This window comes from Phyllobates terribilis, unplaced genomic scaffold (genome assembly GCF_046119375.1).
Source record: "Phyllobates terribilis strain yellow unplaced genomic scaffold, ASM4611937v1 Scaffold_1__5_contigs__length_1240528914, whole genome shotgun sequence".
In the NCBI taxonomy this organism is placed as follows: Eukaryota; Metazoa; Chordata; class Amphibia; order Anura; family Dendrobatidae; genus Phyllobates; species Phyllobates terribilis.
In genome coordinates, this window is record NW_027362761.1 from 764,806,738 (window position 1) to 764,833,842 (window position 27,105).

General features: G+C 39.4%; 1 protein-coding gene across 6 annotated transcripts in view; it reads left to right on the forward strand.

Annotated features, from left to right (window-relative positions):
* Positions 1-27,105, forward strand: part of WRN (WRN RecQ like helicase) — a 202,690-nt gene that overhangs the window by 167,396 nt on the left and 8,189 nt on the right. For all 6 annotated transcript variants that reach the window (XM_073636942.1, XM_073636941.1, XM_073636943.1 and 3 more), the window contains 11 exons: positions 10,921-11,091; positions 12,580-12,674; positions 15,008-15,083; positions 15,161-15,237; positions 15,515-15,593; positions 18,271-18,383; positions 18,948-19,062; positions 19,353-19,484; positions 21,093-21,255; positions 25,575-25,816; positions 26,799-26,933. In XM_073636942.1, coding sequence (XP_073493043.1) covers positions 10,921-11,091; positions 12,580-12,674; positions 15,008-15,083; positions 15,161-15,237; positions 15,515-15,593; positions 18,271-18,383; positions 18,948-19,062; positions 19,353-19,484; positions 21,093-21,255; positions 25,575-25,816; positions 26,799-26,933 — 1,398 coding nt within the window. The remainder of the gene's footprint in view (positions 1-10,920; positions 11,092-12,579; positions 12,675-15,007; positions 15,084-15,160; positions 15,238-15,514; positions 15,594-18,270; positions 18,384-18,947; positions 19,063-19,352; positions 19,485-21,092; positions 21,256-25,574; positions 25,817-26,798; positions 26,934-27,105) is intronic.

The window sequence follows — 27,105 nt, forward strand, 5'->3', positions numbered from 1 at the left end:
CAAATATTTCTGTGGGCACACCAAGGCATGTGGAGCTCTTTAATCAGCGCCGCTATCCTGAGTTCAATTGCTACCACGGACAACATCTACAAGGAGACTGTATGTTGTCCCCGTGTTTTTGCAGTGTTGCGGCGACTTAAATTCCAAAATCCTGTTTTTTTTTTTCCTCATTACCCCATTTGCCTATTGGGTTAATTTTTTCTTAGATTTTGATAGGCCGGACATTTACAGACATGGAGGTACAAAATATGTTTATTTTATTTTTAATACAAAGTATTGCAGTGTATAGTAAAAATCATGGTCTCCTAGGAACGCCAGTGGCAGGCAGACAGAGCTATTATGGCATCCCATCGCACCCTTCAGTCATGTCGTGGGCTGATTGGTGCCACCCGGCCCCTCACTGGTAATACCGCTCTCTGAGATTGACAGCTGCATTTAAAAAGCAAACTGCAGCGGGAAGAGCTCATCTGCACCCGCTGCTGTTACAGGCCGATGATGCCTGAATAACACAGCCATTGTTTGCCGGCAATAATCCATGCTCAGCTTCTGAGCCTGCTGAAAAGACAGCGAACTTGCATATGACTTAATAGAACATTATAGGAATATAAATGCTGAACCTATTGTCAGCTGGTATTACAGGGTTGTTCCCAACTTGTGAAGTGATACCATGTCACTATGTTTTGCTATTACATTATAATTGGTGGGAGTCTGACCTTTGGGATCACCACTGATTCTGAGGATGGTAGAACCGTGGTAGCCATGCACTCTTTTCTCCGCCCAGAAACATATACATACCAACTTTTTTTTGATGATCTTTATTAAAAAAAACAAAATTAGTAACTTTGCAATTTTCACACTGGCCTCTGTACCCTTTTTAGATTCATTCTTCCTGTCCTTTTCAGAAGGCTTCTGATAATCCGAGGTAGGATTACAGGGACAGGTAACACCTCTGTATACAGCTGATAACACAAAAACCACCAAGCACAAGAGGCGATGTCACAGCTGACCCTCCTCCCCTTTCCTTCACAATGACCTTTACTCAGGTTCATTATATACTTCAATACAAAAGATAGAATCGGGTCATGACCAATGTGGCTGTGTACATGGTTCATCTCCTGAAACAACAGGAAGTATGAGTCTAATAAAGCCCCAGTGACCAGTGTGAACATTACATGATTTCTATTTTTTTATTTTATATATGTATATATATATATATATATATATAATTGCCAACAATTAAAAACAATACATTTAACAATAGGTCATTTTCTGATGACGTTCCTTCTAGAAAATGTTAGAAATTTGTGGGCAACCCCTTTTAAAGCTGTGATCACACTACTGCAAAACCCATGTATCGTCCTCTTCCATAGAAACGGGGCAACTGGAAAGCAGGCTGTGGACAGATAGACGCACACTAATGGAGCCCAAGTGTCCCCACTAACCATCATGTATTTTATTACTTTTCTTTGGATACCCAACATATTTCAAACCTCTTAAGTTTTTGTCTTACAAGTCTATGCAGAGGTAGTCTCCTAAAGGTCCATTTACATGGACCGACTGGCGGTACGATACGACTGCCGATCAGTAAACTTTTACCAATCGGTGGTCATTTAAATGTCTTCATACACATGTAGACTAAAGTAAACAATGTAAATTGAGCGATCTATACTAGAGTATAGCAAAGCGGAGTGTGATTACAAACATTTTTCTAACTGCAGCTCTTCTCTCACAGCTCTGTCAGCTCTGCCACTTTCCCCCAAGCTGATACTGTCATGAGAAGAAATCTGGAAGTGTTTGCAGTGACACTCATGTCTGATCTATGCTGCACAGTAGCTGCAGAGATCAGGGCTGAGAGCAGGCTATCAATCATTACATGTCTCACAGGAGAAAGCATATCTGGAGACATGTTCTTTTTTTCCTGCATGGTACATCCTGCTTATGATTGGTCAATGTCATTCAGGGGACAAAGTACACGCCCCCAGAGAAGAATATCTGGTAACTTCCCCTTAGGCTTATCGTAAATTGTAACCTAAACTTTACAAGTTAATATCTCCACAACAGAGGTGAGAAATAAAAAAAATAAAAACTGCGTTCTATTCAGCTGCAGCCAATATTCCATGATGTGGCCAGTTTAACATGTTCAGTCTGGTGAAAGGTACTATTTTAGTCCTGAAGAGAACATTTTCTAAACTTTGACAGTGGATCTTTTTATCGACCATTATGAGGCAGCGGGCGCTACAAATGTAATAGCCTGGTATATTTTTCCATAGTACCAAATTTTTATGGAAAAACAAGACAATTTGTAAGCTAATTGAGTAGCAATATATTGTGTGATGTGTGAACCTGGCCTAAGCGAGAAGAACCTGTCTTCATAAGATCCATATTAAACAAAGAAGGGAATGTACTCTTCACATTAATGTACTTATATACATTAGGCTATGTTCACACATTGCGTTTTTTCAATGTTTTTTTTCTGCAGCAAAACCTGATCTCTTGCCAGGATGGTTTGTCCAGGATTTTGCTTGTTTTTTTCCTTGTTTTTTGCTGCGTTTTTCAGGATCCCAAAGTTCAGCTTTGCTTCCTCCACAGAAGCATGAACACATGTCACCAGTGCAAGACATATGTGAAACCATATTAACCAGAATTTCAAATGTAACAGTGTGGGGAGGTGAATTGTTCAGGAATAATTTACCTAAGACACTGGCAGTGCATTGAGCTTGTAGAACACTATTTATTTTCACACTATGGTCTGCCATTGAATTGCTCTATGATTGTTCAATTTCACACCTCACTGGGCCACAGGTATTGTTCAATCTTACACGTAGCTTAGCCATTGTTTATGGTTTAATTTACTAATTTAATTAAAGTGTAGTATCCAAACTGCCATCTCAGGTGACCAAGACAAGATGGTAAAATCACAAAAATAAATTAGTTTCACGTACAACTCTACTTGCTTTCTTTCACTAAAAACGCAGCAAAACCTGATAGCTATGTTCACTTTTTTCACCACCCATTACTTCCAATGGGTGAAAAAACACCGAAAGAAGTGACATGCTCTATTCTGCAAAAAAACATGCAAAGCACAAAATACCAATCTAATAAAAACCAAGGTGTGTGCATGAGATTTCGGGAAACTCATAAACTTGCTGGTACTGTAAAACGCAGCAGAAAAGTTGCATTAAAAAAACGCAATGTGTGCACATAGCCTTAGGCTGTGTGCCCAAGATGCGTTTTTTAAGCGTTTCCGCAGCGGCAGAAACGCTTAAAAAACACATGTTAGAAGGCCTGCCATGGTCCCCAATGATAATCCGCATGTGCTGTGCACATGCTGCGGAAATTTCCGCTGCGGATTATCATTGCGGAAAAAAACGCAGCACTACCAATTATTTTGCGGAAATGCTGCGTTTTCGCCGCCATTGACTTGCATTGGAACGCATGGATTACGAATCACTGCATATGTAGATGCGGAATCCACGCGTTTCAATGTGCGGATGGTACCCGGGTCTAGAGGACAGGAGACTCTCCTCCGGACCCTGGTACCATAGAAACTGTAAAAAAAAGAATAAAATAAAAAATAAATATATACTTACCTTCTGGCGGCCCCCGGTGTGCTTGTCCTCTCATGCCGGCAGATCGCGATGGACTGAAGGAACTGCGATGACGTCATAGTCATGTGAGGGGTCACGCGACGCTGACGTCGGCAGGTCCTTCAGTGTACCGCGATCTCCCGGCAAGGGAGAACGGAGCGAAGCAAGACTGCGGGGGCCATCAGAAGGTAAGTATAGATTTATTTTTAAACATTCTTTTACGGTCACACTATATAAATCCATGCTGATTGCATGGATTTATATAGTGTGACCAAGTTGACAAGCACTTTCCAAGTGATGCTAAAATCGCTTGGAAAGCGTTTGTCAACCCGCATGCAGAAATGCAAGTGAAGAACACTTCACATCCGCATGTCCCTGGCAGGAAAAACGCATGTACAATCCGCATGTGTTTTTTCTGCCAGGGAGATGCAGAAACGCTCAGGAAAAAATCCTGAGCATTTCTGCATCGTGGGCACATAGCCTTACACTTAGACAAAGTTAACTTGCATACCATGCTAATTTATGCATCGTTATATAAATCTGTCAGCTTGGAAATGCTGTGTTCAGTATGTTGTAGAGCAGGAGAAGCGGAGCAGACTACTATATATGTTTGGGGGATTTTATTCACTGAAGTCCCTGCTCATACTGGGCTTGTTGGGCAAAGGGGCAGCCTTATCAGTAATTGACAGCTATCTTTGTATACACACTTATACAAGGAAAACTATTTATCACTAATGAAGACCACCCTGTTGACTGAAAAGCCCAGCCTAAGCTGGGAATTAAATGAATGCAAAACATGTTATACTGAATCTCTTCTTTTGTATAGTTGATAAAATGATACTTGTTTTCCTGCACCTGTATGTTTTGTCTCTGGGATAACTAGGTGCAGATGGGCTTTCAGGTATTCCTGAAGCAGACCACAGGAGGGGATCAGGTTTCGTCTTATTATACGAAAACTAGTCAGTCTGGTGTAGGAAAAGTTCTCCTGGGAACTTTCGAATTAGGAAGTTGCATTTGATGAAATTTTATACATCCTTTGTTACCATGAAAGATTAACAACTCTCCAGAAAGGAAACCTCAAATGTAAAAAAAAAGCAAAAAACATAAAAAATAAAAACAACAAAGAAATTAGAGGTTTGCCCACATTTAATGAGATGTTACAGAATTGAGTCAGTATTAGAACTGGCGACAAAGGCTGCAATCACGCATGAGGCTCATAATGTTACGTTATCAGTTTCACTAAATTATTATTCAATGTTTCTTTTAATAAAGTAAAATAATGTTCAGCCTACTTTAAGATACAGTTTAGGCTAGTGCAAATTACACGTGTTTTAATAGCTATGGGTAACACTCATGGTTAATCAATCGTTTCTAGGCTGCTCCTACGCTTGCTATTGTTTCAGTTTGAAAATGCAAGTACAACCCAGCATTTTAGAGGTAAATAAGTTTGTCGGGATACTTTAAAATGAAAGTAGGGTATTGATAACTCCAGTGTTTGAATCAATCCTTTTACAAGTATACTGTTATTTTTTATAGCTGCCCTAAAGACATAGCATAGATTAGGGCAGCCTGTATTCTGTGAATGTTCCATGCCACTGTACAGGTGTCTGCGGAGGGAAGTTTATAACACTGAAAACACACTTCATTGATTTCCAAGAGCTGCTTCAAGTAGGTTTCGCACAACGCGTTTTGTTTCATTATCCAGTTGCACTATGAATCCTTTTTTCTGAAAATAATTCTAACCAATGGGCAGGCAAAGCGTGTTTCTGAAGAATGAAGTTATTATACCTTTCCTTGTAGACAATGTAGATGATGGGTTTCTCCGAAAATGTGAAAAAATGGCTGATAACATATATTTCAATCTGCAACCTGTCGTGGGAATGTTTCAGAAGGCGTTGCAGCATAGAGAAACATTGTTCGAGATATGTGTCTCGTCGACTATTATGCCAAGGAGCAGCATCATGAACAAGCACAACCGATCTGCTTGAGGAGAAAAAAATAAACTTCTCATCATCTGACTGAGCAGAGCTGGCTTTTTTTCCTCTTGTATCCGTACTCCTATGTGCTCATTTATGAACAGGGCACAGAGACCGAGCAGGGAGCAGGACTGAAGCAGCGAGAAAAAAAGCCCTTTCTGCACGGTCAGCTGAGTAGAAATGTTTTTTTTTATTCTCCTGTTTCAGTCCTGCTCCTTTGCTGAGTAAGTAGAATGGGCTTTCTTTCTCTTACTTCAGTCCTACCCTGTACTCATTTGTGAACTCATTGTGCTCAGTCAGTCTGAGAGCTTTACAGCAGAGTCTGACTGAGCAGAACAGGTTTTTTTTACCTCCTGCCTTAGTCATTGCTCCTTTCTAAGTCAGGCAAGAGAAGTTTCATTTCCTTCTGCCTTCGTCCTCCACTACAGTTGAGCGAGCAGATGAGTTATTTTTGTTCATGATGCTGCTCCTCAGCCTTACAATTGAGTTGTATCTCAAGTGGTATTTCTTCCTGGTGCAATGCCTCTTGGTAATGCTTAGCACAGGTTGCAGCTTGACATATGTGATATCAACTATCTTCATCACATTTACGAGAACTCCTTTAATTCGTCCTCCACTACAGTTGAGTGAGCATATCAGTTATTCTTGTTCATGATGCTGCTCCTCAGCCTTACAATTGAGTTGTATCTCAAGTGGTATTTCTTCCTGGTGCAACCCATCTTGATAATGCTTAGCACAGGTTGCAGCTTGACATATGTGATATCAGCTATTTTCATCACATTTTCGAGAACTCCTTTAATTCCGTGCAGGTTTCCTATGTCAATTAGTAAAAATATCTCAAGGCTTAAAGGGGATCTCCACTACTGGACAACTCCTTATTAATAGCCCCTTGTTGCCGAATAAAATAATAAAAACTCTATATTTACCTCCTGGACTGGCGCAGTTTTTCCTTTCTTTAACATAAAAGCTCGCCAGTGATTAACAATTGAATCCAGTAGCCCTAATGATAATAAATTCCATTGTAAGCAAATGAAAAAAATAAAACCTAATTTTAAATTAACTCATAAAAAAAGAAATTGTATAGATCTACCGTGCATATCAATTGAGTGCAGAATTAAAAAAAAAAAACACTATACCTCTAATAGATAATATATGATAAAGGTATATGGCAATCCCGGTAAATATCTAAGTCAATTCCCAACAAATAATACTCTGAAGATTCTATTGAAAGCCTATCAATTGTTATTGCACAGTACACTGGGGTTCCTTATACCTAAAAGTAGTGGTTGGTGCTATAACTAGATGCTGCTGTTAGGAAATAGTCATTTTGGAAAGAATGTTTGGAAGGTAGGGATGGTAGTTTGCACTTGCAGTGGTGTGATGCTCCTGATGAAGACACAGACTACCACCCCTATCTTCCAAACATTCCTTCCAAACTACAGTTGGTTCTGTCCTGAGGGTGCTGCAGCAGCTAGATTTTGCCTGATACCTCAGTTGTGGGTTTCACAACCTCAAAAGGTGAGCAGTTACCTGTCCTATTGCGCTTGTTGCCTTACTATTCTATTTAAAATCATTAAATTAGGAGCTAAACAAATAACTGCATTAACAATCGAATCAAGGCAAAGCACTACTAATATAGACCACCAGTCTAAACAGAAAGCGGCTATAACAAAAAGCACCATCTATTTAGTCAGGATTTTTTATGCCATATAGCAGTTGTTTAACTGTAGGGGTGGAGCACTATTTTAAAAAGTCAAAGGAGCCTCACCTACATGTTTCACCCTTTCAAGCTTCATCAGGGCAATGAGGCTAATAGTACAAAGCAAGATGGTGTATTTATAATCTCTCCGTGTAACATCATGTCTACCTCATAAACGCGACATCCATTCAATAACCAAAGAAGCTAAGGCAGTGCACCCCAGACAACATGTAATCGTATGATAAAAGCACTCTCACCGACCAATCCGAGCCATATAAATAAGGGACACATTAAATATAATTGTTATGCATGTTGAAGTCAAAAAGAACAGAGAGGAAATAATTAATTTTATTATAATATAACTGTAATAATAATACTACAAAGGCCAAAATGAACAAACAATGCACTTAATAGATTTATCAACATAAATAAAAGTTCAATTTCGCTTTAATATTACCATCATTAATGACCAAAAGGTTATTACGATCATCTAGGAAGTAAGGTAAAAAGAAAAAAAAAGGTGGAGGGGAGTTATTCTTAAGTAGGAATAAGAAAATAATGTTTATAGAAAGGCTGAGAATGTAAAACCCACATTTAAGCACTTTGGAGACTTAGACTTGAGCCTATGGATCCATCTTTCTTTCTCTTGAAGAAGCAGTCTAATCAAGATTGCCAATGCTAAGACCAAGTTCTATCTTCTGAATATCCTAAGAAGTTAAGGCAGTGGGGGCCTCACCATGAAAAATCATGTGTCTGGAGATAGCAGTATCCGCTTCAGTATTTGTAGAGCTCAGATATTGAGAAATCCACCTCCGATTGCAGATCTATACATTTTTTTTTTTAAATGCGTTAATTAAAAGTTATGTGTTTTTTTTTGTTACAATAGGATTTATTGGCATTTGGGCTATTGAGTTAAATCTTTCCTCCAATCTGAGTGCATAAATAATGTCACGTGACCGCTGCAGCCAGTCAGCAGTGGCTCATATGGATGACACATTTGGATGTACATGATGCCACTTTATGTTGATAATTTTTGTTGTGTTGATGCTCTCATGTGAATAGACTAAATTACATGGTTTCCCCTACTTGGGTAGGACTTGATCTTTTACAGGTTGTCTTTGGGTTAAAATAGTAATATTCCTATTCACTGAGAGAGAGCCGAAATCTTAACAGTAGAGAACCCTTCTCATACTGATCTAGGACATTATTTAATTTTACTTCTATGGAAAGCATAATACACATCTTTGTCAGAAACTGTTTGGAATAAAAAAGCAGGGTCTTTTGGTCATCTTTTGTTTCAGTTAGCCAACTGAAAGGGCTTTCACTGAACATTAAATACATGGCTTATCTTTTCAGTGCTGCAATTTTGCTTTCTCCACCCACATATCATTATAAAAGCTTTGCTTATTAGGCACTGACATTTTTGCCTTCTGATTTCTTCTTTTTCAGCTTGATTATTTCTGGGCTGTTGACTTTAGCTTCGGAAACTTGTGCTTAAATTAGCTTACAATCAAAAATTGAAAAAATGTTAGGAGGCAATACAATCCAGTACTTGATCCATTTATTGTCTTTCCTATTATGTTCACACCCATGAGAGAAAAAGGCTCGGTTCTAGAGAAATGTTCACTCTTTTGGCTTACGCTTCTTTCGCACTGCCTTTTGCATTGTACATTTACCGTATTTGACAGAAAAGCTCCTGACATACAGTACAGACCAAAAGTTTGGACACACCTCATTTAAAGATTTTTCTGTATTTTCATGACTTTGAAAATTGTACATTCACACTGAAGGCATCAAAACTATGAATTAACACATGTGGAATTATATACTTAACAAAAAAGTGTGAAACAACTGAAAATATGTCTTATATTCTAGGTTCTTCAAAGTAGCCACCTTTTGCTTTGATGACTGCTTTGCACACTCTTGGCATTATCTTGATGAGCTTCAAGTGGTAGTCACCGGAAATGGTCTTCCAACAATCTTGAAGTAGTTCCCAGAGATGCTTAGCACTTGTTGGCCCTTTTGCCTTCACTCTGCGGTCCAGCTCACCCCAAACCATCTCGATTGGTTCAGGTCTGGTGACTGGAGGCCAGGTCATCTGGCGTAGCACCCCATCACTCTCCCTCTTGGTCAAATAGCCCTTACACAGCCTGGAGGTGTGTTTGGGGTCATTGTCCTGTTGAAATATAAATGATGGTCCAACTAAACGCAAACCGGATGGAATAGCATGCCGCTGCAAGATGCTGTGGTAGCCATGCTGGTTCAGTATGCCTTCAATTTTGAATAAATCCCCAACAGTGTCACCAGCAAAGCACCCCCACACCATCAAACCTCCTCCTCCATGCTTCACAGTGGGAACCAGGCATGTAGAGTCCATCCGTTCACCTTTTCTGCGTCACACAAAGACACGGTGCTTGGAACCAAAGATCTCAAATTTGGACTCATCAGACCAAAGCACAGATTTCCACTGGTCTAATGTTCATTCCTTGTGTTCTTTAGCCCAAACAAGTCTCTTCTGCTTGTTGCCTGTCCTTAGCAGTGGTTTCCTAGCAGCTATTTTACCATGAAGGCCTGCTGCACAAAGTCTTACCTTAACAGTTGTTGTAGAAATGTGTCTGCTGCTAGAACTCTGTGTGGCATTGACCTGGTCTCTAATCTGAGCTGCTGTTAACCTGCGATTTCTAAGGCTGGTGACTCGGATAAACTTATCCTCAGAAGCAGAGGTGACTCTTGGTCTTCCTTTCCTGGGGCGGTCCTCATGTGAGCCAGTTTCTTTGTAGCACTTGATCGCTTTTGCAACTGCACTTGGGGACACATTCAAAGTTTGCCCAATTTTTCGGACTGACTGACCTTCATTTCTTAAAGTAATGATAGCCACTCGTTTTTCTTTACTTAGCTGCTTTTTTCTTGCCATAATACAAATTCTAACAGTCTATTCAGTAGGACTATCAGCTGTGTATCCACCTGACTTCTGCACAACACAACTGATGGTCCCAACCCCATTTATAAGGCAAGAAATCCCACTTATTAAACCTGACAGGGCACACCTGTGAAGTGAAAACCATTTCCAGTGACTACCTCTTGAAGCTCATCAAGAGAATGCCAAGAGTGTGCAAAGCAATCATCAAAGCAAAAGGTGGCTACTTTGAAGAACCTAGAATATAAGACATATTTTCAGTTGTTTCACACTTTTTTGTTAAGTATATAATTCAACATGTGTTAATTCATAGTTTTGATGCCTTCAGTGTGAATGTACAATTTTCAAAGTCATGAAAATACAGAAAAATCTTTAAATGAGAAGGTGTGTCCAAACTTTTGGTCTGTACTGTATCTGTTTATAGTTTCCATCAGAGGGCAACTCCAGAGCCACTAACAGAGTGTGAAAAGACCCTCAGTTATAATTTGTTTTTAAGGGGAAATATAAGCAGAAATAGAAAATATAGTCTCTTCTATGCTTTTCTACGTCGCAAAAAAGTATATATTGACATTTTATTACAGTGGTAATCAATGGCAGATAAGATCCCACTGTTTAGGTATATGTTAAAAAAATTAAAATAGACTGCGTGTTTTGTTTTTTTTTGTTTTTTTTTACAAAGTTGACAACTAAAAATCAAATGGAAAAATGAAGTTTTACTTGTTTCTTATAATTAAATTCTAGACCTCACAAAGATTGCCAGACAGATATCGGCGCTATCATCTCTTTGGTACGGGAAGGGATGTATCCGAAACTTTTTGGAAGGCTCTGGCAAGACAGCTGATCACCGACGGATTCCTGCAAGAGTTATCTGGTAGAACCAAATTTGCAATTACATGTGGCCTTACAACCAAGGTAATGTGTTGTTGTTATTGTTTTTTCTCTGCCTCCATGATTAATTACATGCCTACTTTTATTTGTAATATTTGCTTCCTTACATAAAGCACCATATACAGATGAGTATAGGAAAAATTGCCTTGCCTGTATTTAAGGTTTCTTGCCATCTTTTACATTTATGGCTTTTAGACAAAATATGCCATAATTCTCTGATATTGGATCCAGTTGGATGAAGCACGTTAGGTGGGCTGCGCTGTTGGACTAAATCGATTCTTGAGCAATGATAATTAAAAAGGTTTTTTATTTACAACGCCGTACTGTCTGACATTTTTTTTTCACTTGATAAAGACATCGGTACGGCGTTGAAACGCATTGTGAATAAAAAACCTTTTTATCATCATCATTGTTGAAGAATCGATTTACTACAGCAGCGCAGCCCTCCTAACCTGCTTCATCCGAGTCCAATATTTCCTGGAGAATTTATCCACGTCGTGTCTCAATTCCACCAGGTGAGCGTAACCAGCACTTACCCACTCTCCCTTCAATAGGGCATCACCCTATTGTGTGCTCTATTCCTCACATCTAGATTTATTCATAATTCTCTGATAAATGCAGAGGCACATGGCCATCTCACCAGATGGAGCAGCTTGTCAGGACCCCCACTCTGGATTTGTGGGACTCCCGTCCTGTGGATATGCTATAATTATCTATAAGGAGAATACCCCTTTAATTAAGGATAAATTCCTTCTAAAAGAAAACCTAAAATGTAAGCTTGTTAAAGGTAATGATAATCTATACAGATGAAATTAAGGTAACCAACCAAATCACTACACATTTATTGTAGGCTGTGGGGTTGTATTGATCAACTCTTTTATAAGCAGTATGCTATTACCTCTCCACAATTACCTCTACAATATCTATGAGTGCGCTCCTCTCTCCTTACTTTAATATATGGCCTATGCTATTTACTCTCTCCATCCTAAGACTGTTTTCCATGCTTTCCTCCCTATCTGCTGTTATACGGTTCAGATTTTGTGATTTACCCTCCCTGAAGACTTGGATGCTTTTCTTCCCCTCTCCACACTCTTAATAACTTAAACGTTCTCATCCTCCCTTCTGCTATCTCTAACACTGAGAAATGGAAGGGGGAGAACAGAAATCCTAGTCAGCCAGGAACTATGAATTTGTCAGAAATAGGACAGCTGGGTATATGAAGATGTGACAGTATCTTCAAGAGCAAAATGGTAGGAATTTTTTAATGAAGAATATTGGTAGTTGAATTTTGCATCTAGGGAGGAAATGAGCAAAAAAAAAAAATCAATGCAAAGATGAGTACAAGATGTTTAATATTTTCATTTACCAACAAGATGTCTGATAGTTTCACTTCTTTTTGTTTCAAGATGAAAAATGAAATTTGCTAATTTAACCAGGTCTTATGAGTGCTTAAAACTGTTGACAGTATTTAGTGTTGAATTTTTTTGAAAAATAAAATGTGCTGTTTTTTAGGGCAGAAACTGGATGAGTAAAGCCAAGAATCAATCATGCCCTTGTCTTATGTTGACGCCAAGTGAAGAGTTGTGTCCTCGCAAATTTGCGCCAAGGTAATTTTGTAATCCGACACCGCACACTTCTAGCACTTCTAGGATACTGTCTGTATGGTTACCAAATGCTGCGGAGAAGATGGATGACAAAAGTTAAAATATATCCAGACTTTGTATTTTTCATGCAGCTGTGTGTCTAAAGTCACTTTGATACTGCTGTATTTTGGTTAGTATTTTGATCAGTATTTGTAAACCAAAACTCCGAGCAGACCAAGACATGGAATAGATGTAATCATTCTATTTTACCTTTTCGCTATGTAGATTTTATGCTTCGCTTTGACTTGCATATATTGTCACAAATACTCCTGTATGTAAAAACTGGCTTAAGCATACCAACGAGCGGAACATAGTGTTTAAAGTGAAATAGCAATACCGCTTAACCCCAAAAAGATGAGGTGTGAAATTGTATAGCATTTCAGTTTTGAATTGCATTAAACATGAACAGATATAGAAAGATTATTAACAAATGGAAAAGAAATGAACAATTCATAATTTTTGCACAAAAGCAGTGGCGTACCATCAATGGCAGCAGGCCATGTGGCCGCTATGTGGCACTGCCTGGAATCGCTCTTTCAACCCTATCGGCATCCTGACACTCCCTCCTCCATCATTCTGCGTCTGACGTCTCAGCGCAGCGGGTGCTATGACATCACTACAACGACATCACTACAATGCTACCGCTGTGCCGAGTAGTGCATCGCTGCAAAATGCACACTGAGGAGACCGGAGCAGCGGGGGAATATAGATGAGTAAACGCATTAAAAACACTTGTTAAACGCATGTTTCCCAATGATAATCCGCATGTGCTGTGCACATATTGCGGAAATTTCCGCTGCGGATTATCATTGCGGAGAAATCCGCAGCACATCCATTCATTTTGTGGAATCGCGGCGAAATCACTGCCATTGAATTGCATTGGACCGCATAACATCCGCATGACTACACGTACACATGCGGATATTATGCGATTCAATGCGCGGGTGGTACCCGGGTCTGGAGAAGAGGAGACTCTCCTCCAGACCCAGGTACCATAGTACCTGTAGTTAAAAAAGAATTAAAATAAAAAAACATATACTTACCTTCTGATGGCCCCCGGTCTGCTCCCGGCGGCCGCTGCTGGCTCTTCGGCTGCTTGCGGTGGTGTAAAAGGACCTTCCATGGCGTCATGGAAGGTCCTTTTTAGAGCATCGCGAGCCGCCAAAGACACTGGACGCACCGGAGAAGGAGATTGGGGGCCATCGTAAGGTGAGTATAATGTTTTTTTTTTGTTTTTTTTTCAACATTTTTATTCTTTTTTTTTTTTTTTTTTTACTATTGATGCTGCATTTGCAGCATCATTACTTGGTCACGCAACATAGATTTATATAGTGTGGCCAAGTTGTCAAGCACTCTTCCAAGTGATGCCAAAATCGCTTGAAAAGCGCTTGACAACCCTCTTGCGAAATCGCATGTTCAAAACTCTTCACAAACGCTTCTACCTGGCAGAAAAAACGCATGTAAAATCCGCATGCGTTTTTTCTGCAAGGGAGATGCAGAAACGCTCCGCAGCATTTCTGCATCGTGGGCACTTAGCCTTATACTGTTTGGAGGGCTATGTGGGGGCCATTCTACAGTGTAGAGTTGTGTTGGAGTCCCAGTTGGGGCATCATACTGTGTTGGGGTCACCATACTTTGTCAGGTGGGTACAGTAGGGTCATCATACTGTGCATCTGGAGGATGCTGTGTAGGAATTCAGTGTGTGGGAATCATGCTGTGTTTGGGGGTCACTTGTTTGCATCATACTTTATGGGGCAATGAAACGGGAATCTTTGGCTTTAAAAGGAGGAAAATTACTCTGTAAGGGTTGTAAAGTTGTGAGGTATGGTCTTCTGTGCTCCATCGAATGTTATTATTATTTCTTCTTTTTTGGGCAGAGGGGGGCCCGATTAGAACTTTTGCTTTGGGGCCCCATGAATTCTATGTACGCCCCTGCATAAAAGATGAAAAAGTCAGTGAAATATTTATTTTATTTATAACTAACCAAAAATTGGGGAACTGTTATGATCGTTAAAATTAGTATGACTTTATATGTTTTGACCTTTATTCTTTGATAGCTAGCCCACTGAAAGGAGTTATCTAACCATAGTCTGTTTTCCCACCATAGTCTAGTCTTTTTTATTTGAACTAATGAGGTCCCAGCAGTAGAATCACCCCCACTACACTATACTAAAGATTAACCCAAGAATCACAAAGCTTTTTAGATCCAGAGTAATGGCTCAAGTAGGGAGTGTAAATGAAGAACAGCTGGACCCTAGATGGGATGTAATTGCATTGACTTCTCTATTTTTCTGTAGTTTGCAGCCACGTTCTCCAATGGTTAGGCAGCTGGTGCCAGATGCAGGATCAAAGAAGCCTGAAGCTGCCATTCAGGTTAGTTTCTTGTCTTTTCACGTTTCTGTTCATTAGTCTTGGTGGCAGTATTTCTATCGGTTTATTTCCACTTACAGAAAATCTCACTGAAAGACAAGTTTTCATATGAAGAACCTGGGAAGCTTTCAAAAACTTCAGAAATCCCCTCAACCAGGTATTAATCAATATTTGCTTAGTTGAAGGTCAATTAAAGTACATATTTTATATGTTTTAAAGTTGCCTATTTTTGTTTAAATTGAATATTGTCAGGGTCTTGCAAATCTTTTTGCTTAACTATAATGTTAGGACATCAGCTATCTCCTCCCACAGCACCATGGTTTTATCATGTATATTAGAAATACTCATCTCTATGTACACTGTCTATTTAATTAGAATTAAGTCATAAACCTTGTTTTAAACGTATTCATTTTGTATTGATTTCTTTATTTAAGCATTTTGAGATTCATTTCACCGCGCAAACTGTCCAAACCACCAGAACCAGCCTTGTCTCCAGGAGAAATGGAGCTGCAGGTGAGTTGATATAAGCCAATAGCTAGTAACATTGTGTGGCGGAGCTGCCCGTGTGCATTAAGCTTTTCATTCCTTGTGTATGGTTTGGTCCATACCGTATTTTATGCCTTCTTCAGTAGATTATCAAGTGTCTTATTGACAGTGATTGCAGATAAACCATCTTTTTAAGTGGGTTCTTGAGTAGTAGAAACTTTTGGGATTGAGAGGGGTAAAGCACATACTTCCTGTGCAGTGTCTTGGATCAGATGATTTGCAAGCATTTTGTCTCCGTAGCTCTAACTCCATGGGTCTTATTTGGGTGTCATTTATCACTGCCGCCAGGTCATTAGAAGATGGTAAATTTATAATTTTATGATCATCAGATAATTTGGGTGGTTGGTTAAGTGTAGAGCAGGCGAACAACTATAATTTTGCTGCCATAGCTGACCTTTCCTTTGTTGGTGTGGAAATAGATGCTGCCATATTAGGCAGGCCTCTCTGTCTTGGGTCTGATCTCTGCCAGCGTTTGATCTTTTCATAATCTATGATAAGTACATAGATTCGCCAATCAACAAATGGAGGAGGTTGTGGGGAAAGCAGCACAACACACTGTAATGATCCCTCGTTCTGAATCCCAGGGCTGTGAAGTTGGAGGAGGAGTCTGAGTCAGTGTCCATTTTGGTGGAGTCGCTATAAAATGGACCGACTTCAACTCCTAAAATATATAATAATTTGGGTACAGTAGTTCAGTGCAGTTTGTGTGGATTATTTTTTTCATAAGAATTTGGGAAAGTTATGAAATGTCCTATAAATGTCTGTCCTATTCATGATCCAGGGTCTAGACTTTTAGCTGAGATGAATCTGTGCTACAGTAAATTTATCACTTAAACATGAGCCATGTATGAAGGAGTCTGAGTCTGAGTCTTGGAGTTGGTGTCATGGAAATTGAGGAGTCGGAGGTTTGGCTTACCGCCTCCACAGCCCTGCTGAATCCACAGGATAATGCAGAATATATTTGCAGACGCTAAGCTCTGTGAGTCCTTTATTCTATGCTGTTCAGGCAAAGCCCTCCTCATTCCTCAATTGAGATCTATGAGAAAGCTTACTATATCCCAAAATTGCCTCCTCTTTTCTAGCGACTATTTTATGACCCATGAAAAAACTTTTGGTATTCTAACTGAATACAAGCTCATGTATATCCACACCTGTCACTTGCTAGCCTATCATTTGATATTGATGTTGCACCCACCATGTCCTTTTCCCTTTCCTACACATCCTCCTTTTTCCTCTTTCCCATTTTTACTTCTTTTTTCTTCTTCTTGTTACTTTAACCTTTGTTGTGCAATTAAATTATTTCATTAACACAGTTTATTTACATTTGTATGATAAACCTAATGTTCAAGCTTTTACAATTTTTCACTTTAGTAAAAATTCAAAACTCAACAAATTACTTTAAAGAAGCCCTCCCATGAAGGTTTTTTTCACTAAATCTGTGTATATGTCCATGTAGTATAGTGTGAGTTTATTAATATACTCACCTACCACTGCCTTCTCCAGGATTATGAGCTGTTCTTCTCCTCTCCGCAGTGACGTCACCGCTCTGCAGACTCTCTGAGACACGCTGGGCTCTGTGTGATCCAGAAGTGGCTTTTACAATGTAAGCCTATGGAGCGTCAGAACGAGGATCTATAGGCTTACATTGTAAAAGAGATTTCCAGCTCACGCATAAAGCACAGTGTGACCTGGAGAGTCTGAAGAGCAGTGACATCACTGAGAAGAGGAGCACAGTGGCGGTGGATCCCGGAGAAGACGGCGGTAGATCCTGGAGAAGGCACCAGTAGGTGTGTATATTAATACACTAACACTGTACTATATGCACATATACACAGATATAATGAAAACTAAAACTTCTTGAGGGGGCTTCTTTAAAAGAAAAAGCGATTATAAACCCAAGGCTCAATGTTCTCATTGTAATTGTTCTGCTCCATTTAGCTGATGAACCATAACAGATAGTTGTTATTCACTGTAGATACTGATCAAACAACTAGAGCTATCTGTATAGATGTAGCAAATGTAAATTGAACATTCATATGATTTTGCATAGTACATCCTTTCCTTTACTAAGTCATAGAGCAGTTCTAGAATATGATTAATGGAAAATTGCATTTTGCATTATTATATAGGTTAAATATACATGAAAGTTTAACCCCCTTAATAACACATACATTTTAAGATTCAAAAGTTTTTTTTCCTGACACTTTGCAAAACCCATTATATACCTTTCATATACCTTGTTGCTCGCGCTTTTTGTGGTCTTTACCAATCTTTAGTTGGCTGCAGCAATAAAGTGACGTGGATGGAATATTTGACTTTCTGAGCCTCTAGTTTGGGATTACTGTTGTATAAAGTGTTCATGAAGGCAAGAACTGTAAGGCCTTATTGAAGTGTTTCTGAATGTTCTATCCATGTTTTTCACTGATAGAACATACGTGAAAATCACTGATGAAACACTGATGGTAAAACAAACATTGAGAAAAATCGCATCCGAAACACTGATGAAGAGCAGACTGTTTTTTTTGTGTACAAGAAAAATTACTGACGTCTGAATGACTTCTAAATCTGTAAAAAAATAGTAATAAATAAATGAAAAAAAGGAAAAACAATAAATAATAAGTATATATTTTTTCTACCCTGGCAGACTACATTGTATGGCAAACTTGTTGCAGCTAGGCAAAAAATAGCCAGTGAGAAGGATATCCCACCAGCTGTATTGGCTACAAACAAGGTGCTTGTGGATATGGCTAAAATTAGGTAAGTTTATTTCTTTTTAAATTATTTTCAGAATTTATATTCAAAAATTTCTGACATATTGATGAAGTAACTAAAAAAGTAAAAATATCTTTTATGGAAAATATTGGGGCTGAAACAACCTATTGCCCAAAAACCAATGGTTCTTTTTACCTTAAAGAGGTTGTCCACTACCTTTACATTGACACCCAGCACCCCCGCCGATCGGTTGTTATCGGTGTCGGCGGCGACCTATTCAGATCAATAGGAGGTGGATGTGTAGTACCCTGCAGCAGCCACTACAAGTAGACAGCCAGCTTCGCAAGTAAGACCGATAACAGCTGATCGGCGGGGGTGACGGGTGTTGGACCCCGGCCGATCAGACATTGATGACCTATCCTAATGATAGACCATCAGTGTAAAAGTAGTGGATAACCTCTTTAAATGTTTGTATACGTAGTAAGGATGTGCTGGGGTAAATGCCAAAAAAAAAAAAGGCTATGAGCAAAGTGAAGGAAAAAAATATTCTCGTTTTGTTATATTGTTCAAGTACAAATCATTCTGTGTTATTTATCAATAAATGTTTAGGCCAACTACAATTGAGAATATGAAAAAACTTGATGGAGTGTCAGAGGCGAAGGCTAATATGCTTGCACCCCTTGTGGAGGTTGTGAAGGAATTCTGCCTCGCCAACACTTTGAAGGTATTGGACATATATATATTCATGATTTTTCTTGTGCATTGTTCCTCTAATTTCAGATCACATTTACTAGTACCGAGATTACTGCCAAACTCCATACTGACTGGCAGTCTGCCATTTTCCAGCTATGTATATTTTTCTATTCTGCATAATTCATCCAAAAGTTCTAAAAAGTCGATGAAGATTTATAGTATCCATTAAACTGGTATTGATTGAAATTGATGTCCCACTTGACTGTCTGATCAGTCTAGTGAACACTAATTTTTGAATGAACTTTACATCTTTACTTTCAGGTTGATTCACTTAATGTTCCTTGTCCAAATTTACCAACCATTGTGGCTGTTCCCAAAAGCTCAGCGTGCATGGCATTCCCAGAGTCTCCTCGTACTACTTACTCCTTGTTTCAGGAGCAGCGCTTGTCAATGGTGAGTGTGACAGTTATTTCCGGTAACTAGAATTCTCTGCACTATAATAAAGAAGTAAATCTGATATTTATGGCCAACTATAATTGGAATAGATTTATATCTATTCGCATCATAGACTCCTAATTATCACTTTGAAAAATGGTTTATTAGTTGGACCAGATAAATTGTCATAATTTCTATGCCCACCTTAAATAAGCACTACAACCATTTTTTTTTTGCCTATATAGTGCAGGATTTTATTAAAAAATGAAAAGGTTTTGTATATGACTTGTGTATAATTGTTTTAGTTGATGTACCATGTCAGAGTTGTCTGCCATGTTGTATTTTTGTATTTTAACTCTATGATTCTCTGAAAAAGGTGATTTGAAGTTATTAAATTGCTTTATTTAGGTAGCATGAAAATAAGCAAATTTGCAGTTGTCTAGCTTTTTCAATCTGCTTTCATTCTCCTGCAAATGAGAGATTTTATCTTACGAAGTGTACAGTTGGTTTCCATAGCGTTTGACCAATAGAGCCTGGCCAAGTATGCAGTAGTTATATTCCAGAAGTGTTAACTCCTAACGTAATAGTCAACTCTCTTTAGATCAATGATTTCTATACAGCATTTAAATGATCATCTCCCTCCTTCTCCCTCTCCGCTCCTGACAGGGCTTTTATCAGTTCTGTACAACGACAATCGCCCAGCCCCCAGTATCCTGGCTCTCACTGTCCAGAACCATGTGCTTTTTCAAATGCACTTTATCCTGATATTTAAATACAGTGATGACAGTGAACACACCAGAACAAACCACTCATGGCTGAATGTGTTACATCAGAATTTGTGCTCAACTTTATAGCTCTATTAATACTATAGCTATGCTCACCAGAACTGTCATTCAAAGAAGAGTGCCTGCCCTTCCAGAAACCAGAAGTAAGGAGACTGCAGACTTGTGAGCTGCTAAATAGACAACCTTAGAATACCCTTTTAAGGCAAACTATATTTCCCATGATGCCAGAGTCTCTTCATAATGCTGTTGATTCTTTCTAATGACAGCTGATCACATGACCCAACTTTCTATGATGAGGAAGGGAGGATGTATAGTTCCACTTTAGCTGAGATTAAATAAATTGCACTACTGGAATATTGTTGATGAGCAAGCATTATATGTGTAAAAAAGTGTTGGATTGCTTCTTTAAATCCTTCTTCTTCACATTACATTCTTTACATCCTGGTTTGCTGTGACATGTAATTAGTATGTAGTATTTCAAATCTCTCTGTAGATAAAAATAATCTAAAGCTTGTCATATACAAATCATAATTTGGCCAAGCCTGTGGATGGGGGGCCTGCTGAGGAATCTGGTGCGTCTTGATTTCAACATTTAGGTCCGATATTCCTGCTGGAGATGAGCTGATGCTAAGGTGTTCTAATTTTATTTTTTTTCCCCGTTTATCTGCTAAGTTTGCCATGCGACATAAAACATTCTTCCTCTCGGGGCTTAACGACTACACTGACACTAGTAGAAGTACGAAATGTCACAAAGCAAAATCTCAGTCAATATGAAACCCATAAAAATCTTGTACATTTTATGTTTGTACTTCAAGTGTATTGTTTGTATTTTTCTTTTCAGCAAAAAATTGCTGATACCCGAAGTATAAGCTTGACCGCTGTTGGCATGCATTTATGGCAAGCACTGAAAGCTGGTTATCCCCTTGATGTGCTGCGAGCTGGCTTGACACCTGCTATACAGAAGACAATTACAGAGATCATTAAAGGACCAACCATCAACTCAGGTCAGACATATAAATGAATTTTTATTTTTTTTTTTGCATAGACTTATTACATCTGGCAAGGAGTGGTTGCAAAGCCGCCTATATCTATCGTCAGCTGTATATTCTTGCTGACACCCTGCTGCAACGGCTACGATTGAAGCTAGCACCATTCCTGGCTATTTAATTCTCTAGATGCGGTCGTCAGTAGGGACTGCAGCATCTTAATCGTTGTGAGAGTGAGCGAGGCTCTCTCTTTCACGTCTTCAGAGCCCCCCGCAATCTGATTGCAATGTTTTGATGCTTACTGTGATGTCCTGAGGCCAGCCTGTGGTCTCAGAGTCTGCCAGCTCCAGAGCTCCTGTCAGAATAGAATTCACAGGTCTGATACGCTGGAATACAGAAGTATTGCAGTATATTAGCCTAGCGATCAGACCAGTAAAAGTTAAAATTGCATAGCAGGACAAAGTAAACAAAAAAAATTGTAAAAAAATAAATATAGTATGTGAAAAAAAATAAGTTATCCCAATAAAATAGCACTTTTTATGTAAGTACAAAAGTACATAAAATTGGTATCGCTGCATCCAAAACAAATTGAGCTATAAAACTGTCATATTTAACTAATACGATGGACGCCGTAAATAATAAATTAAAAAAATACACCAAAAATGCGTTTTTGTCATTACACTGATACACAAAATACTGAATCATTATTGTTAATAAATCCCCCCTACAGCGCATGTCCTCACAAAGCCCCCATTACACAGTATTATGTTCCTGCAAAGCTCCTCACACAGTATGATGTCCCCTCACAGTTTGTCACCAAAGCCCCCCACGCCGTATAATGTCCCTGCACCTACAAAGCCCTCTTACACAGTATGACGTGCCCACACAGCCACCTTACACAGTATTCTGTCCCCACAGTTTTCCACAATGTACTATCAACTAAAAAAAATAGAGCTATTCACCCAACCCCACTGCCAGTCTGCGCTGTGTACTGAGGCACAGTTAGCGCTATATAGTGATGTCATTGCACCTGCTGCGTTCTGAGACACACAGGCTCAATGATGAAGCAGGAAGCTGACTGCTCCCTATTCTGTCATTATTTTCACCAGTACCTGCATCCCGAGGACAGTGGGACACTGGGCAGGTGGTGGTAGTGCAGGACATCACTGTATCCAGCCCTTTGTGTATACTGGTCTGTGGGCCGCAACCAGAACATCCAAAGGGTCGCATGTGCCCTGCAGGCCGCACTTTGCCCAGGTCTTCCATTGAGGAATTCCCTGAGGAGTGTAATTTGCCAAATGGGGTCACTTTTGGGGTTTTCTGTTCTTGCACCTTAGTGCTCTTCAGGTGGCATCAACAAGCTATTCTTGGAAAATGTTTCCTTTCCTTCTGAGCCCTGCTCTGTGCCCAAACAGTAGTGTATGACCACAGATGGAGTTACTTTTGTGTGATTTCTGTTGTTGTGGCACTTGAGAGCTTTGTAAATGGCACACACGATCTATTCCAGCCAAATTTGCACTCAAAGTAATTTTTGACCACATAAGGAGGAATTGCCACATTTGGTAGAAATTGTGTGACCAATTGTCATCTATTTTCTTATTTTTTAACCGTGTGAGAATGAAAAGTTTGGGGCTTAAACAACATTTTAGTGGAAAATATGTATTTTTTTTATTGCATGGCCCAATGTTAGAAGGCTCTATGAAACACTTGTGGGGTAGAAATGCTCACTATACCCCTAAATGAATTCTGGGAGGGGATAATTTCCAAAATCTGTTCACTTTTGAGGGTTCTCTGCTGTTCTGGCACCTTGGGTGCACTGCTAGTTGACATGGCGTTCACAGTCTATTTCAGCCAGATTTGCACTCCAAAAGTCCAAACAGGAGGTTTTGACCACATTTGAGATACTAGCGTATTCAGGAGAAATTGCTTTAGAAATTGGAGGTTTATTTTCTCCTGTTACCCCTTGAGAAAGCAAGTGGGAAAAAATATATATATTTTTTATTTTCACAGCCTAATGTTATTAAGTTTTGTAAAGCACTTGTTGGGCTAGATCAGTTTCTTGATGGGTGTAGTTTTTAAAATAGGATCACTTTTTGGGGGTTTCTGGTTTTTCAGCACCTCAGGAGCTTTGCAAATCCAATATTGAATCTGCAATCTATTCCAGCCAAACTTGCCCTATATTAGCCAAATGGCACTCCCCTCCTTACAAGCCCTGCTCTGTGCCAAAATAGTAGTTTCCAACCGCATATAGGATGTTACAGCATGCGGGAAAAAGTAGCAAATTGTGGTGTCCATTTTCTCCTATTACCTCTTATAAAAATGAAAAAGTTAAGTGAAATAAAAATGTCATCTTTTATGTTTTTTCATTTCACATTGTGTTCATTCTTTGGAGTACTGGAATATAAAAGGATGTTTGAAAAATGCTATTGTAAAGTAAGCATATGGGAAATATTATTTATTAATTATCCGCTTTAGTGACTTAAATGTTCAAAGTTTAAAAACTGCAAATTTTTAAAAATGTTCAGCAAACATCAACTGTTTTGATAAACGCAAATCTTACCGACCTAAATTTACCACTAACATAAAGTACAATATATCACTAAAAGCAGTTTCAGTATTGCTGGGATAGGAAGAAGCACTCTAAAGTTACTGCCACATAAAGTGACGAGTGTCAGATTTGAAAAATCTGGAGGCTTGTCAGGAAAGTCCAAAAGTGGGTTTTGTAGTAAGGCGGTAAAGGGAATCTGTCAGCAGGTTTTTGCTATGTTACCTGAAGACAGCATGCTGTAGGGGTTAAAACTTGCTATGATTGTTTTAGCACCAGGAGCTTATCATTGCTGGACACAGAAGGGCATGTCTCCTGGTCTGACTCCGCCCCCTTCTGTGATGAGCAGCTCAGTGTCTATAGCCATTGTATATAGAGAGCCTGGTGTGGGCAGGGTTATTGTGTGATTAATGTGTGTGACGCGTTCAGCATCATCCACAGCCAAACAAAATCTCGCGCTTGCTGACTCGCGCAGGCGCACTTTGCTCTGCCCTACAGCAGGCAGAGCTTAAAACCTAACTGCACATGTGCCGCTACACGTCTGGCTCCTGCTTAGTGGAACCATTTCACCCATGTTGTTCCCCTGGAATTAAACTCCCCTTGTGCGATTTCCCACGACAGGGAACAAGACATGAAATGATTCTGGTCAGCAGGAGCCGGAAAGACGTGTGCACATTTGGTAGAAAATTGCTTTGTGCCATGTAGGGACTCAGCATAGAATGACCATTCAAACCAAGCACAGTCACTCGGTGCACCATGGTGTGACCAAACATTTAACTACTCCTTCCCACCTGCTTCTCCATTTATCTCTGCCCTTATGTGGCTATATCAAGCCAGCATTGTCAATCATAGAAGGGGGTGGAGATAGAGGGAAAACAAGCAGGTGGAAGGTGATGCACCAAATCCTTGTACTTTGTCAGCACAGAATGACTGCTCAAACCGAATCCTTGCACCGATGCACAGACGTAGTTTTCTGCTCAGTGATGTCTTTTAGAGAAATCAGTCTGCGCATGCACTGCCTGCAGAAATGTCTGCACCAGCACAAAATTTCAATCTAGAGCCAGGTCACTGAAAAAGCAGTGATCTGTCATTCAATTTCCAGAGGCAGGCAGAGGGCTCGGGAATCACAGACTGGAAGGAGAAGACCCCCCACCTAAAACTAATTAGCATAAAACTTCAAATGCTGGTTAAAGAAGAACCACAAAGCGGATTTCTTCACCAAAGGTATCCATTTCATCTGTATGTCAGCATCATTACGGCCATATCTTTACTTTACATTGCAAAATTGTACTGAGAGGTTCTCTTTAATCTGGAATTTCTCCACTACCATCACTGCAGCTAACCTCCATTTAGCTGACAAGGGTGATGAGAAGTATCACAGATTTTTCCAATATCGGTAGTAAATGCTAGACCCCTAGGTCGCAGCCAAGCGGGAGCTCTGTACACCCCCATGTGGTGTGACAATTCAGTAAATGAATATAGATTGTTTGTTTGTTTTTTGGTTGCTAATGTCACATAATCTATAGATCAAATTTAAATTTATTACCAAATCATGAAATTCTTTAGTAGTGTTATTTGCCAATTTATATTTATAAAAACAAATCCCCCCCCCCTTTTATTGTAAATTGCTCTGAGAAACATTGAAAAGAGATTTATCAAAACTACTGCAATGGAAAAGAAGAATTGCCCAAGATAACCAGGTTAAAACAGGTTACACAATCTATTCCTTTGTACTAGTTTTGAAAACAGTGGTTCAAGATTTTATTTTGTAATAGTAATTTTTTATTTACAGATCTATCGAGTTTTCAAGCTATAAGATCTTTGGTAGCTCCTCAAGTTGATATCTACCTCATAAGGATGGTGATCACTCTGCTTGAAAAAGAGAGGGATGGTGAGCTGGAGAACAAACCACTCGGCCGAATCAATGAACAACCGAAACGCCAGACATTGCAAACAAGTGGCAAGTTACAGGACCAAGGGGACACACAGCCCAAAACTACTATGGAAAAGAGTGATCTTTGGATTGAAAAAAAGGTTAGCTTTTTTAGCTGCTGTTACATATATCTTAAAGCCCATTTGAAAAACCCATTTTTCATACCATATTAAGGAATATGGACACCATAGACTGGGCACATGCATAGATTCCTGCTCTATCCGATAAAACAGAGAGACACTGTAGCAGATTTACTAATGCTCTCTAATTTAGACAGCATAAGCAGTCTGATAATGTGACAACTTTATCACAGTGGCTCATAATGTATGATCAGTTTGGTGTACTTTGTTAGATATGTTAGTTCCTTTTGCCCACTTTATATCACATATTTGTTGGCTGGCGGCCAGTGTGAAAATTGCAAGAATTCTGATGTTTGCTTTTCACCATACATATTTATATGGAAAGTTGCACTTGTTTTTTAAAATATTGAAAAGAAAAATGAATTTAGCATAAAAACCTAATTTATGCAAATGTTGGCACTGGAAGCCAATATGCTCATTGCAGGCATTGAATCGTCACAGAATGCTGGGAATTTGCTGAGAAGCCAGCAGGATTGAGATTGCAGCAATTGAATTGAGTGAGGCCACGCACGCGTCTAGTCGGAATGTTGCTAAATGTATGCAAATCGCATACTTGCAGTCATGTTACTCCCAACTCTCGCAACAGACCCTGGACACTCCTGACAGCATGCAGTGTGCGCACTTTGAGGATTTAGAAGTGCGTAATTACACAGACCGTCTGCAGACTTTTAGCAAAAGACAGGACAACCCCTTTAACTCTTCAACTTGAAGCCTTGGACCTCCATTGACACATTTTTTTATTTTATTTTTTTTTTACTTTAAGGACCATGTACTTTTGGCTTTGAAGGCTCCTCAACAGCACAGCAAGTGAACCCACTGATTTACCCTTACTAGAGCATATGTCCAATGTTCGCTGTCCATGTAATATTTTTCCAATATTAAACATGATCACTGATTGACCTGATGGTGCTTTGAACTGTATATTCCTTGTGTTTTCATTCAGCAATCAGCCAAAGAGATCAAACCAAGTGTTCAGAAAGATTCTACATCTGTTGTAGCTCCGATCCAGCTTGCATCATGGAATCAGAAGGTGTTGGATGAAGACACTGAGGAATTATTCTCAGAATCTCAAGTTCAGGTATGAGACATTGCAACTATTAAAATGCACTGTGGATGGCACTCTAGCTACCATCTTAGAAAACCGATGTGCTCCATGCACAGAAACACAGCCGAGCACAGACCATTTTACGAAGGAGTGCTTTGGGGTTAGAGGCAGGATAACCACATGTTCTGTGTACCTTTTGATATTT